At 34.7% G+C, this 12,894-nt stretch overlaps 1 protein-coding gene across 2 annotated transcripts in view; it reads left to right on the top strand.

Moving 5' to 3' along the window:
• Positions 1 to 12,894, top strand: part of ERBB4 (erb-b2 receptor tyrosine kinase 4) — a 1,141,529-nt gene that overhangs the window by 840,175 nt on the left and 288,460 nt on the right. The window contains exon 16 of one of the 2 annotated variants that reach the window (XM_007524518.3): positions 2,073 to 2,117. In XM_007524518.3, coding sequence (XP_007524580.2) covers positions 2,073 to 2,117 — 45 coding nt within the window. Of the gene's footprint in view, positions 1 to 2,072; positions 2,118 to 2,238; positions 2,314 to 12,894 lie in introns of both variants that reach the window. The other variant, XM_007524517.3, reaches the window with a different exon arrangement.

The raw sequence follows: 12,894 nt of genomic DNA on the forward strand, positions 1-12,894 counted from the left end.
AGTCCTTGTGCTTCACACTATGTGTGCTTAACCCAGTGCACCACCTGTCCCCCTCCTTCTCATGTTTTTGTATGTTATTGTTTTCTAGCTTTCTTAGAACTGGCCTTTAAGATTAAAAACATTTTTTTCCATCTTGTAGTATTGTTTAATGGATATTGGTGTAATAGGGAAATAGTTACTGCCATTACTTTACATAGTTGCAGTAGTTCATCTGTATTTAGAGTTCTCTGAAGATATAATGAACAACCTGCTCTTATGCTTCTATGCACAAGCACCTTTTTAACGTACTATATTATATTGTGACTTTAACTTAATTTTAGACTTCAGAAGTTAAAATTTAGAAATACATTTATCACCAGCTAAACAGTTCTATAAATCATAGCAGTAGGAAGAAGCTTGATAATTCATTGGATCTTTATGCATTTGATTGTAGAAAGGCAGAAAAACTGACAAGTGAAGAACATTGGAAGTTGGAAGGAATAATTATTTTATTGTACATCAGAATTAATTTCTAGAGACTATACATGAAAATTCTGTATAAAAGTTTCCCTTAAATGTTATTCTCAGTGGATTGTGATATTATTTTGATCTCAATTTACTCAGTTCCTTAGGAAATATTTATTTTTTATTGTTTAGGTTAAATATTATGACAGTTTAAGATCTGGTTTTGTTACCCTTTTACAGCACCTCGATTTTCAAAGAGAGTGTCAAAATAAACTACACTGTGATACAACCAGTTAATTTGCTTTTTAAATGAATTCATGTTTAAAGATAAGTATGATTTAAAACAGTCACAGGGAAGGAATGGAATAATATGTTTATGTAAAGTGTCCATGAGAATACCATTAAAGCATATTAACTCATTTTTTGCTAAAACCAATCCCTAATTAGTATTAAGCATCAGGTTACTCTACTATATTAAATACTTCATGTTTCTTTTTTCTTTTTTATTATTTTGCTTACATTTAGGCATTTCAAAAGAAACCATATACTGAAACCAATTACAGTGATTGAAATTCCAAGTTATTCAGCAAGGCATATCATGAGTGATTCAAATGCATTGAAATCATTACAAATGAAGCAACATGTATTTGGAAGTTATGCACAGAAATAGTAAACTTTCCTTAACTGTGGCCATGTTTCTTTACATTCCACTTCGTTGAGCATTGTAGTTCATGTTTGTATATCCCTCCAGCTGGTGTTAAATTGAGGGTATTTCAAAGTTTTTCTGATTTATAATTAATATGTTCACATATGGATATTTCCCTTACATATATTTTTTAATTTTTTATTTAAGAAAGGATTAACGAACAAAACCATAAGGTAGGAGGGGTACAACTCCACACAATTCCCACCACCCAATCCCCATAACCCACCCCCTCCCATGATAGCTTTCCCATTCTCTAGTCCTCTGGGAGCATGGACCCAGGGTCATTGAGGGTTGCAGAAGGTAGAAGGTCTGGCTTCTGTAATTGCTTCTCCGCTGAACATGGGCGTTGACTGGTCGGTCCATACTCCCAGTCTGCCTCTCTCTTTCCCTAGTAGGGTGGGTCTCTGGGGAAGCTGAGCTCCAGGACACATTGGTGGGGTCTTCAATCCAGGGAAGCCTGGCCAGCATCCTGGTGGCATCTGGAACCTGGTGATTGAAAAGAGAGTTAACATACGAAGCCAAACAATTTGTTGAGCAATCATGGACCCAAAGCTTGGAATAGTGGAGAGGAAGTGTTAGGGGAGTACTCACTGCAAACTCTAGTGTACTTCTGCTTTCAGGTATATATTTTGCAGTAGTTTATGGATACGTGTGAACATATGCTCTCTCTCACTGAAACTGGTGTATATCTAGGTTATGGGACTTTGTTAGAAGGTGAACCACCTGAGATGAAATTAGAGTGTACTATAAAAGGAAAGGTCTCACCCGAGTAATGAAGCTGAAGGGTTGTCATTCCACACGTGAAGTCTCTGGACACAGTCTGAAGTGAAGCATGTTGAGGTGGCAATCGTTGCGTTACAGATTTTTTTTTAACTGATGTTTCTTCCTTTGTATTTTTTTTTTTAATTTGAATCTTCTCCAGGTGCATAGGCTCAAGTATTGAAGATTGCATCGGCCTGATGGATAGGTACTTGGTGTGCTTGCTTCCCATGTTCTTCCTGCAAGGCTCCATGTGTGAGCATTGGTGCATGTGTGTGCATGTCACTGAGAATGCAGAATGATGTTTTCTGTTCTGTAATTGCTTGCAGGTGTAGCGGCCCCACTAGTCATGACTGCATTTACTACCCTTGGACGGGCCATTCCACTTTACCACAACATGCTAGGTAACATCTACCATGTTTCCATTTTGTCACTCAAAGTCTTTTCCAATAATCATAGATAAAACATATTAACCAGCTGGGTATAGTCGGTATTATGTTAATTATGTAGTTACAATGGAAGTAGTGACACTTTACTTTCCAAATCACACTTACTACCACTTCTTATTTCATTATGCTTTTAGAATTCAAATTAATAATGTCATTGATTTTTTTAATTTGGGGCAATTTAAATCAGGACTTTGAATTATTAAACTTTAATGGGATATTTTTGCTTTTAATTCAGTAGATAATTGCAAAGGAAATATTTTTTAAGATGGGGATTTGCATGAATTTATCTATTATTTATAAGATGTTTGTTATTTAAGATGATTCAGTTTCTGATTTTGAGTTATTTTGGACTGGTTGGTATATTCTCCTGGTATCAGAATTATCATAGGCCAAAAGCATGATAGAGAATATACTGTGCAGGTTAAAGTACAAGTTGGAATTAAAAAGCAAAATATATCACTCATAATATTAAAGAAACTTACATTGAGTTCATAAAAGCTTTATTCCTGCTCACTCAATACTGGAAACTAGTCTAATGTTCTCAGTTATACTCTATATTGTAACACTAGTCAGCAGGAGAAATGAACAAGCTACTGATACACACATAACATGAATGGATCTCAAATGCATTGTGCTACATGAAAGAAGCCAGACATAAAAGAATAATTACTGTAGAATTCAATTTATATGGCAGTCTGGAAAAGACATAGACAGAAAATCAGTGTCAGGGGCTAGAAACAGGAAGATGATATTTCCTGTGGAAAAGAAAAAAGAATATGAAAAAAATGACATAAATTGTTCTTTATATCGATTTTGTTGATGGTCACAGTGTATGTGCTTTTCAAAAACTGTGGATCAGTACATTATGAAAGGTGGAGTATAGCATATTATACATCAATCAGTATGGCTTTACAACGTCATAGTTAAGAGAACAAAAACTTTACAGTATTATGTAGAAATATTAGTATATTTATAAAGCAAACTAATTTTATCACTTTTGGAAGACATAGGATGATATTATACAAATATCAAATTAATGATTTTTTAACGAAGAAATGCTTATATTTAAAAATAACACATATGATATTAAAACGCTTAAAGATTTGTAAAGTTTAGAATTTTTTTCCAAATAAAATATTGTGTAAACACCAGCTAGATCAAGAAACAGGATGGTATCAGAATTCCAGAAAATCCATTTGTCTGGGTGTGGAGGGCTGGATAGCAAAATGGCTATGCAAAGAGACTCTGGTGCCTGTATCTCCAAAGCCTCAGGTTCAGTCCCCCACAACACCATAAGCCAGAGCTGAGAAGTGCTCTAGAAAAAGAAAAAAATCCATTTGTCCTATTAAAAGATAACCATGTTCCTGAGTGCTGACATCACAGGCCAGTCCTGACTGTTTTTGCACTTGACATACATCAACAACACAGTACATATTCTTTGCATCTGGCTTCTTTTATTAAATATCATATTGATGAGATTCATCTATGCCATTACACTTCATAATAGTTTTCACTTTTATTTTAATATTAAAAGATTTTAGAATAATAAAGTAAGTAATGAATTGTTAAATTGTTTTTATATAAGCCAAATACAGAAATTAAGTCCTAAAAAGAAAGGGTGTTCCTAGAGTTGAGTAATTTATACAACAAGGGCACTTAGGCACTTGGGTTCAGTCAATTTCACAAGTGATTGTGATTATAGCACACAAATTCTTTAGAAGAAGGTCAAAAAGTACAAAAAAAAAGGATTGGTCAAGTCACATTAAAAAAATAATAATAAACTTAAAAAATATATATCACCATGGACTTTTGTGTGCACAAAGTGTAGATTCTTGAGTACAAATGCTCATGTTAAAGACTCAAATATTGACCCTGCCATGCTTCTTATCTGAAAAATTGATATGAAATAATTTTTTAAAAGGAGAATTTTAAAACAGCATAAGATTGGTGTGAGGGTTAAATTAGATGACGTTCAGATGTCAATCTCTCTCAAATATTTGTATACTGGTGATGATTTGTCTTGTCTCTATTGAAAGTACTAGAAAATCAGGCGGGGTTATATTCTGTTGCTGTTTAACATATCTGAAGGGCTTTCATCTACTAGTTGAGTATGGAACTGAGGTATCAAAATTTCCTGGGACTTTAGCAGTTTAAACTTTACATTACACTTCTAGATATATTTAAATGAACATAGGGAAGACAAAAGACTTATAGCTAAGTAGTTAATTATTCCTTTTTAAAAAGCCAGATATCTTAAATTAATACCTGTTTTAAACTTAAAAGAATGAGTCTGTATTCTACAACTGCATCAACTTGTCAGATGTTATTTGTAAGAGAGTTTGGTGAAGAGGAGGAATGGCTCACAGTGTAGGAAGTCTTCTTATCATGTGGGCAGCCTGGGTTTGAGTCCCAACATCACACCTTGACACAGCATTGGGGTGAAGGGTGTGTGTTTAAAGCAGCTCTTTTGTTATGTTGTCTCTCCTTCTGAATGAGAAAGCAGCCCAGCAAAAGATCAGATACATTGTTGAGTGCCCTGTTCATCAGTCAGACAAACAAGGAAACAAACAAACAAAAACCCAATAAAATGTATTTTGTAATTTACATGAAAGATTAGGTTAGATAATTTGTAATTTTATGTTCATGACCTTGGAGCATTTTTTTACACAAATTGAAGGAAATGTAAAAATACCAAATCTCTCTCTCTCTCTCTCTCTCTCTCTCTCTCTCTCTCTCTTTCAGGACATTAAGTTTTCAGCAGTGTTCGTCTATCTAATATAGGGTGGGAATATATTTAATTGAAATAGGAAACTAATTTAGTAATGTTTCAGGTCATTTTCCACTTTCAGATTTCTTCATGAGTTTTATCTAATGTCTTTTAATTAGCTAAAATGAATTTTACATATTAAGAGGATAAAAAAATGAAAGACAAATGTAAGTTTCATAAACCATGTCTTAAAGGAGTGAGAATATAGAAACTGGTTTTCTGTTTTACGAGTTTATTATTATTAATAATTTACTGCTTTACAAACTATAGGATTTCAGGGATATAATTCCTCACCAACATATGGTATGCACAATTAAAACACTAATGTCATATGCTTTGCCCCCTAATAGCCACTATTGTTCTCACAGTCTGAGGGACAGTTTGGCACCTTAACTACTTGGGTTTTTTTTTAGTCACAGAAATTACATTCAATGTGTCGGTGTGGCCATTTTGAAATATTTAAGAGTTTATACTTCCAGCTGCCACAGTATGCTCTGTTTTGCTTTCCAAATTAGCAGAAAAAGTTTAAAGTTTTAAACGAAAACTGGTGTTTCCAATTTTGATCAAGTTTCATTTTCTAAGCAGTACTATTCTTTCCTAAGCTTGGAGTTTGTGAATAGTGTTTCCACACTCCATTTACCTTGTAGGCTGCTATTGGAATTTCCTTTTTTTAAAGTATTTTTTAAAGATTTTATTTATTTGTTAATGAGAAAGATAGGAGGAGAGAGAGAGAAAGAACCAGACATCTTTCTGGTACATGTACTCCTAGGGATTGAACTCAGGACCTCATGCTTGAGAGACTAATGCCTTATCCACTGCGACACCTCCCGGACTACCTATTGGAATTTCTTCCAGGAAGATTTAACAGGATAGAGTAGAATTGTTTTAACTAGTATCTCCTAGCATATTCTATTTATAATGAAAACAGTGACTGATATTTTAGACTTCTCCACATTATCCTTATCTAAATTAAATTCCTTAAAAACAGCATTTACTTATTTGATATCCTTTATCTTCCTTCTTTTTTCCTTCTTTTCCTTCCCCTTCCCCTTCCCTTTTCCTTTTTTTCCTTTCCTTTTTTGTCACCAGAATTACAGCTGGGGCTTAATGCCTGGATAATAAATCCATGGCTCCCTGAGCCCTCCCCCTCCTGTTCTTTTCTTTCTTCTCTCTCTCTCTCTCTCTCTCTCTCTCTCTCTCTCTCTCTCTCTCTGTCTCTCTCTCTCTTTCTTTCCTTCCTTCCTTCCACCCCTCTTTCCTTCCTTCCTTCTTTCTTTTTTTCTCTTTCTTTCTTTCTTTCTTTCTTTCTTTCTTTCTTTCTTTCTTCTTATACAGGATAGAGAGAAACTAAGAAAGGGGAGATAGACAGGAAGATAGAGAGGAACCTGAGGAGCTGCTTCATCACTCAGGAAACTACTGCCTGCAAGTGGAGAATGAGGTCTTGAACCCAGGTCCCTAAGTTCTGTACATTGTGGGTTTGTGCTCAACCAAGTGTTCCAGCAGCTGGCTCCAGATATTCCTTTTCTTTCAATCCTATGAAGAACTGTGTTTTGCAATTATCTTATTCTTTTTGGATAGAGTATAACCTACTGTAGTCTGTCAGCTATATATTCAGAATTTCTTATAATCTTAGTTACATATTCAGTTTGAGCTTAAACTTGTTAATTACAACAAAGATTCCATTGGCAGAGTATTTATTTTTCTAGCAATTCAAACTGTTAACTCGCCTTTAAAAAGTCTTTCAATGAAATTATGAAAACACCAGACAATCTACTCAAATGATTTTTGTCTGACTGCATCCTTCAATTCAATTGTCTAGGTGTTTTTTAATATTAAATAAGATAATTGAACTCAGTTAAAACCTGTAAATCTCATACAGAAAGATATTTGAAGTGCTTCAATCCCTGTCATGTTTTAATGCCTATGTCACACTTTTACTTTATGATATAGTGGTTATTACCCGAGAGGTCACATAACAGTTTATCTTTTAGCAGTGTGACCCATGTATGATATATGAGAGACATTGTGATATTCTTGGCACCACTTTCACAAATGGCACAATCTCTTTTTCTCTGTTTACTTCACCCCAAGGAACTTAGTTCATAACTTATGTCCAAAACAAATGGTCGAAATCATTCATAGGTGGTTACCTTAGATGAGTGACAGTTGTGTTATGACTCCTAAGTTCCATAAATAAAAGTACACAGGCATTTTATTATAACTTGATCCTCAGTCCACTATGTTCTCTATATTAAATTTACTTTTGAATTAAAGGGAGTTTGAAGAGGTGATGAAGAGTGTTTTAAGTCTCTTGCTGACTTTTTTGCCCCACACTTGTCAATAGGGATAAAATACTAAAATTTCTGAAGAATTTAAAAGAAGAACAAAACATATCAGTTGTTGCTAATTGCTGTACATGCCATTTAAGTCCTTAAGCACGTAAGCTCTATGGGTAGCTTTTTTTTTTTAATATTTATTTTATTTATTTATTCCCTTTTGTTGCCCTTGTTGTTTTATTGTTGTAGTTATTATTGTTGTTGTCATTGTTGGATAGGACAGAGAGAAATGGAGAGAGGAGGGGAAGACAGAGAGGAGGAGAGAAAGATAGACACCTGCAGACCTGCGTCACCGCCTGTGAAGCGACTCCCCTGCAGGTGGGGAGCCGGGGATTGAACCGGGATCCTTATGCCGGTCCTTGTGCTTTGCGCCACCTGCACTTAACCCGCAGTGTTACAGCCTGACTCCCCTATGGGTAGCTTCTATGACATTGAATGCCTGCAAGTCTTACGAAAGCTTTAAATTTAGTGTGTGTGTGTGTGTGTGTGTGTGTGTGTGTGTGTGTGTGTGTGTGTGTGTGTTCACCAGGTTTCAGTGCTTTAATCTTCACTGTTTTTCAGACAGAAAGAAAGATAATTTAACAGAGAGACAGAGGGAATAAAAGGAAAAACACCAAAGTGCCTAAGCTTCCCAAAGAGCAGTGGGAACCAAGAGTGAATCTGGGTCATGCACATGACATAGCAAAGACATGGAGCAAGTACAGGGGAACTATTTTACCAGTTGTACAAAAGCTCTTTGAGATCCTAAATATATTAGTATTATATTTAAACGTGCTGACTATAAGAATATGACCATAGTCATACTTATGTGTCAACGTGAAGAGATATTTTTTCTTTTATTTATTTTTAATTTTGCCTCCAGACAGGGTTATCCCCGAGGCTGGGTGCCTGCACTACGACACTACGAATCCACTGCTCTTGGTGGTCATCTTTTTTGCTGTTATTGTTGTTGCTGTTGTTGGGTAGGACAGAGAGAAATTGAGAGGGAAAGGGAAGACAAAGACACCTGTAGACCTGTTTCACTGCTTGGGAAGTGACCCCCCTGCAGGACCGGATCCTTGAGCTTTGCACTATGTGCTCATAACCTGCTGAGCTACTGCACACCCCCGTGAAAAGAAGTTTTTAAGAGGATTGACTATATGAATTTAATAGAAAATCTTAAGGTAAAATTACTGAACTGTGAAGATGTTGATTAAACTAGGTAAGAGTAGTTGGTAGACGAAACATTTATAAATGCATGTTCACTTTTCTTCATGAGAATCTTCTGTACAATCGAAACTCTATTTTTGGTGACAAGGCAGTAGTATACCTGGTTTAAATTCACCATTAAAGTGTGCAAGGACCCAGGTACAAGTCCCTGGTCCCCAACTGCGAGGGAAAGCTTCACTAGTGGTAAGGCAAGCAGTGCTGCAGATGTCTCTCTGTCTCTTTTTCTGTCTATCTCATCCTGCCTTCTCAATTTCTATCTGTATCTATTCAATAATAAAAAATTAAATAAATAAAGTATTAAAAATAGTTATCCATAAATTACGTTTTGTCATTATTAGCTTCTTGTTTGGAAAGATATGAGTGTTTACAGTCTATCATCACAAAATATCTTAAGCATCATTGAAATACATTACTGATAGACCAGTATATTGTATTAAAGATAAAAGCAGAGTGAAAGATATTATCAAAGTCTTGATTCCTTACTTTATTTAGTTTTAAACGTATTTTTCATACACAATTCCAGTATTTGACATCTGATAGTCTTTTCTATAAAGATCTTTTAAATGTGTATGTAGACCATATTATTTAGGATCTTTAATTTTAATTATAATAAATTGCAAATATTAAATGAATACCTTTCCAACTAAGAGCCATCAATGTAAAACAAAAACAGAGATCTTTGCAAATATTAACATTTCTGTAGATATCATATGTGCTTTTTACAAAGAATAAAGAAGTAAAAATTCAAATAGCATATGATTTAATGGTTTCTTTGAGGATAACTTAGACTGATACCTGTCTTGGGGAAATGTGGAATATGTGACAATCCTATAAATCAACATTTTCTCTATAAAATGATAATGAAATCAGGAGTGCAGGGTTGCGGAGGGAGATGATAAGTGTGTTGCTGTCAGTGTCCCCCTTGAATTCAGTAATTGTTTTATATATTTGGGTGCTCCTAAGTTGGGGACATATATATATATTTATGATGGTTTTATCTTGTTGTTGGATTAATCCTTTAACCATTATGTAATGTCTTTATATCTGTTTACTTTCTTTGCCTGAAAAATCTATTTTATCAGAGAATAGGATAGTTGTCCCTGCCCTTTTTTGTGAGTTATTAGCTTGGAACATCTTGCTCCAACCTCTTATATTCCATTTCCATTTGTAGTAACCTTATTAATATTAAGTCATTAAATCAACCACTGACCAGATACATTACCTTAGGACTCAATTTACTTACAACATTTGTATTGTATCTATGAGTATCAAGGTATAAAGAAATATAACTTGTTTAACATATTTAATTATACAAATCCACTACTTCTGTGGGCCATTTCCCCCTTTTTTATTAGATAAGAGAGAAATTGAGAGAGGAGGGGGAGTGGGAGTCAGAGTGGGAGAAAGACACCTGCAGTCTTGCTTCAACACTCTTGAAGTGAACCCCCTGCAGGTAGGGAGGGGGGCTAGAACTCAGATTCTTACAAGAGTCCTTGTGCTTTGTACTATGTGCACTTAACTGAGTATACTGCCCAACCTCGCATCTTCAATTCTTAATCCTTTGAAAAACTGCAAGCAGGATTTGCTTCTTTTCTATTTTTATGTTTTATTAAAGATTTTTTATTGTTTTGCCATTTATGATCTCCCGCCACAAAATTATGAAATAAATTTATCGCATATGTAAGTTGTAATATTTAATTTCCTTCTATGGAGGGATTTTGATTATAGAATTACTATGTAATTAGAAAAATAGTAAGCCTTTTTCCTGTGAATTCTATGTTAATAATAGTTTTATACACACTGTGAACAGTGGAATCTGTTTTTGTATATCACAGGAGGTTGTTTATTTTTCCATCCCCAGTACATTAGAGATGAAATGAGTCAGACAAATCTAAGGGGAAAAAAAGGGTTTCCTTGAATCCACTGCCTGTAACTACGTTTATGTACATATAGACCTTCTAAGCTTCTACAGGATAATAATCTGTAAATGGAACTCTTAGATTTAACTGTTTTAAATGAAAACTTTCTCAAAAAATTTAATAACATTGCACCAGCTCTTCAAACTGTATTTCGCAGTTCGATGTCTACTAAAATTAAAATATTGTTTCAATATTTGCATATCACAAATGAGCAATGCATACATAGGATAATTTATGATTTATTGACTACACATATTCAGTAAATTAATGCTTCTTTTCCCATATAACTGAGACATACAGTGTATAAGAAGCTAAGTGTCCTTTTTTCATATTTTCTATTTAACTAAAGGAGTCTAATTAACTGGGACCTCCTTCTGTGATGTGGTTACATAAAATGATGTGTAGATATTAACTCAAATTGCTCTCTTCATGCTTTTTTCTTATTACCTCAGCACATTTCATAACTAATCATTCTTTCATAAACACACAATTATTTTTTCATACTATGTTTGTAGTCAGGATCTAATTAACAGAGAGCACTTTGATTTACCGATGAATGTTCCCACAGTGTTCTTATTTTCTGCTGCCATCCGCCATGAAACCCAAAGTGATATAATTTCATAGCAACTCAGTTCTAAAGAATGAATGAAGGAGCCTAGCTGGGTGGTGGCACACCTAGTTAGTATATGTATTATCATGCACAAGGCTCAAGCCCCTGGTTACCATCTGCAGGGGGACACTTCATAAGTGATGAAGCAGGACTGCAGGTCCAGACTCTCTCTCTCTCTGTCTCTCTGTCTCTTCCTTTCCATCTCTCCCTCCCTCTCAATTTCTCTCTGTTCTATTAAATAATAAAGTTTTAAAAAGTTTTTTTCTAAAAGTAATGAATGATAAAGAAAAAGAAAATCACCTCTAATAAATTCTGAGTGCTTATAGCCATTGCAATTTATGACATTCTGTTTCGCTGCCCCAAGTAAAGCATTCCATATGCTTGAGTTATCTATGGAATAATTAGTTATTCTTAGCAATGCAAAAGTATCAAAAGCCTCATTCTACAAAAATTTTATTTGTTGTGAGACATAATTTTTTAATAAACAACTACAACAAATCTTTCCCCATGGGTGGGGGTAGATAGCATAATGGTTGTGGAAAGAAACTCTCATGCCTGAGGCTCTGAAGCCCCAGGTTCAATCCCCTGTACCACCATAAGCCAGAGCTGAGCAGTGCTCTGGTAGAAAGAAAGAAAGAAAGAAAGAAAGAAAGAAAGAAAGAAAGAAAGAAAGAAAGAAAGAAAGAAAAAAGAAAAGAGGGAAGAAAGAAAGGGAGAGGAAGAAAAGTACTTCCCCAAAACTACTACTTTCATATATCTTTGGATCTAAGTTTAAATCCAAAATGTGAAAATCAAAGTGATATAGCACCGCTATTATATGCATCAAGATTGAAAAGAAAGGGAAACACCAATATGCCAATTTTTATTACCTTCTCAGAATAATACTGCTTTCACCATAATCTTGTTGGATTTTTCTAGAAGTTTACTTTTATCATTCTTTTTATATCACTCTGTTGAGGAATTATTGATTTATAAGCCTGTTGTTGTCACAGGGGTAGAGCTTCATAACTCCCTAAAATAACTGTTAGTATACCTCACCACCCATCATCAACTTACCATTCTTTTGTAAAAGAATTTTTTTTTAATCTAAAGCACCTATCAAGTGCATTGCATTATTACCTTTAATGTTCATGACAAACATATAAAAATAGTAGTCGCCACCATTATTTTACAAATGAGGAATTAAGTTCACTGTAAATAAGAAAATTTACTCAGACAATTAGTAGCAGAACAGATTTGAGCTCAGGTGTGTGTGACTGATTTTGAAAACACACTCATTCTTTTCCACCAGGCTGATTTCCAAATGAAAGAATAGTTAACAACTACTTAGAATACATTTGTTTACTAGCAAGAGGAAGAGAGGGAGGAAGGGAAGGAGGAAGGGCTGAGGAAAGCTGGAGGGAAGAAATGAGAGAGTGAAGACACCATAGCATATGTGGTACTGGGAACCACCTGAGAAACCCATGCCTGTAAGTATGCACTCGACCGCAGTGCCACCTCCCACACCAGACCACAAGAACTATTATTATGAGGATGATGATCTGTCTTCTTCTTTTTACTACACTTTAAAAAAAATTTATATTTATTTATTTTCCCTTTTTGTTGCCCTTGTTTTTTTCATTGTTTGTAGTCACTGTTGTTGTTATTTATGTCATCATTATTGGATAGGACAGAGAGAAATGGAGAGGGGGAAGA

Source organism: Erinaceus europaeus, chromosome 7 (genome assembly GCF_950295315.1).
Source record: "Erinaceus europaeus chromosome 7, mEriEur2.1, whole genome shotgun sequence".
In the NCBI taxonomy this organism is placed as follows: domain Eukaryota; kingdom Metazoa; phylum Chordata; class Mammalia; order Eulipotyphla; family Erinaceidae; genus Erinaceus; species Erinaceus europaeus.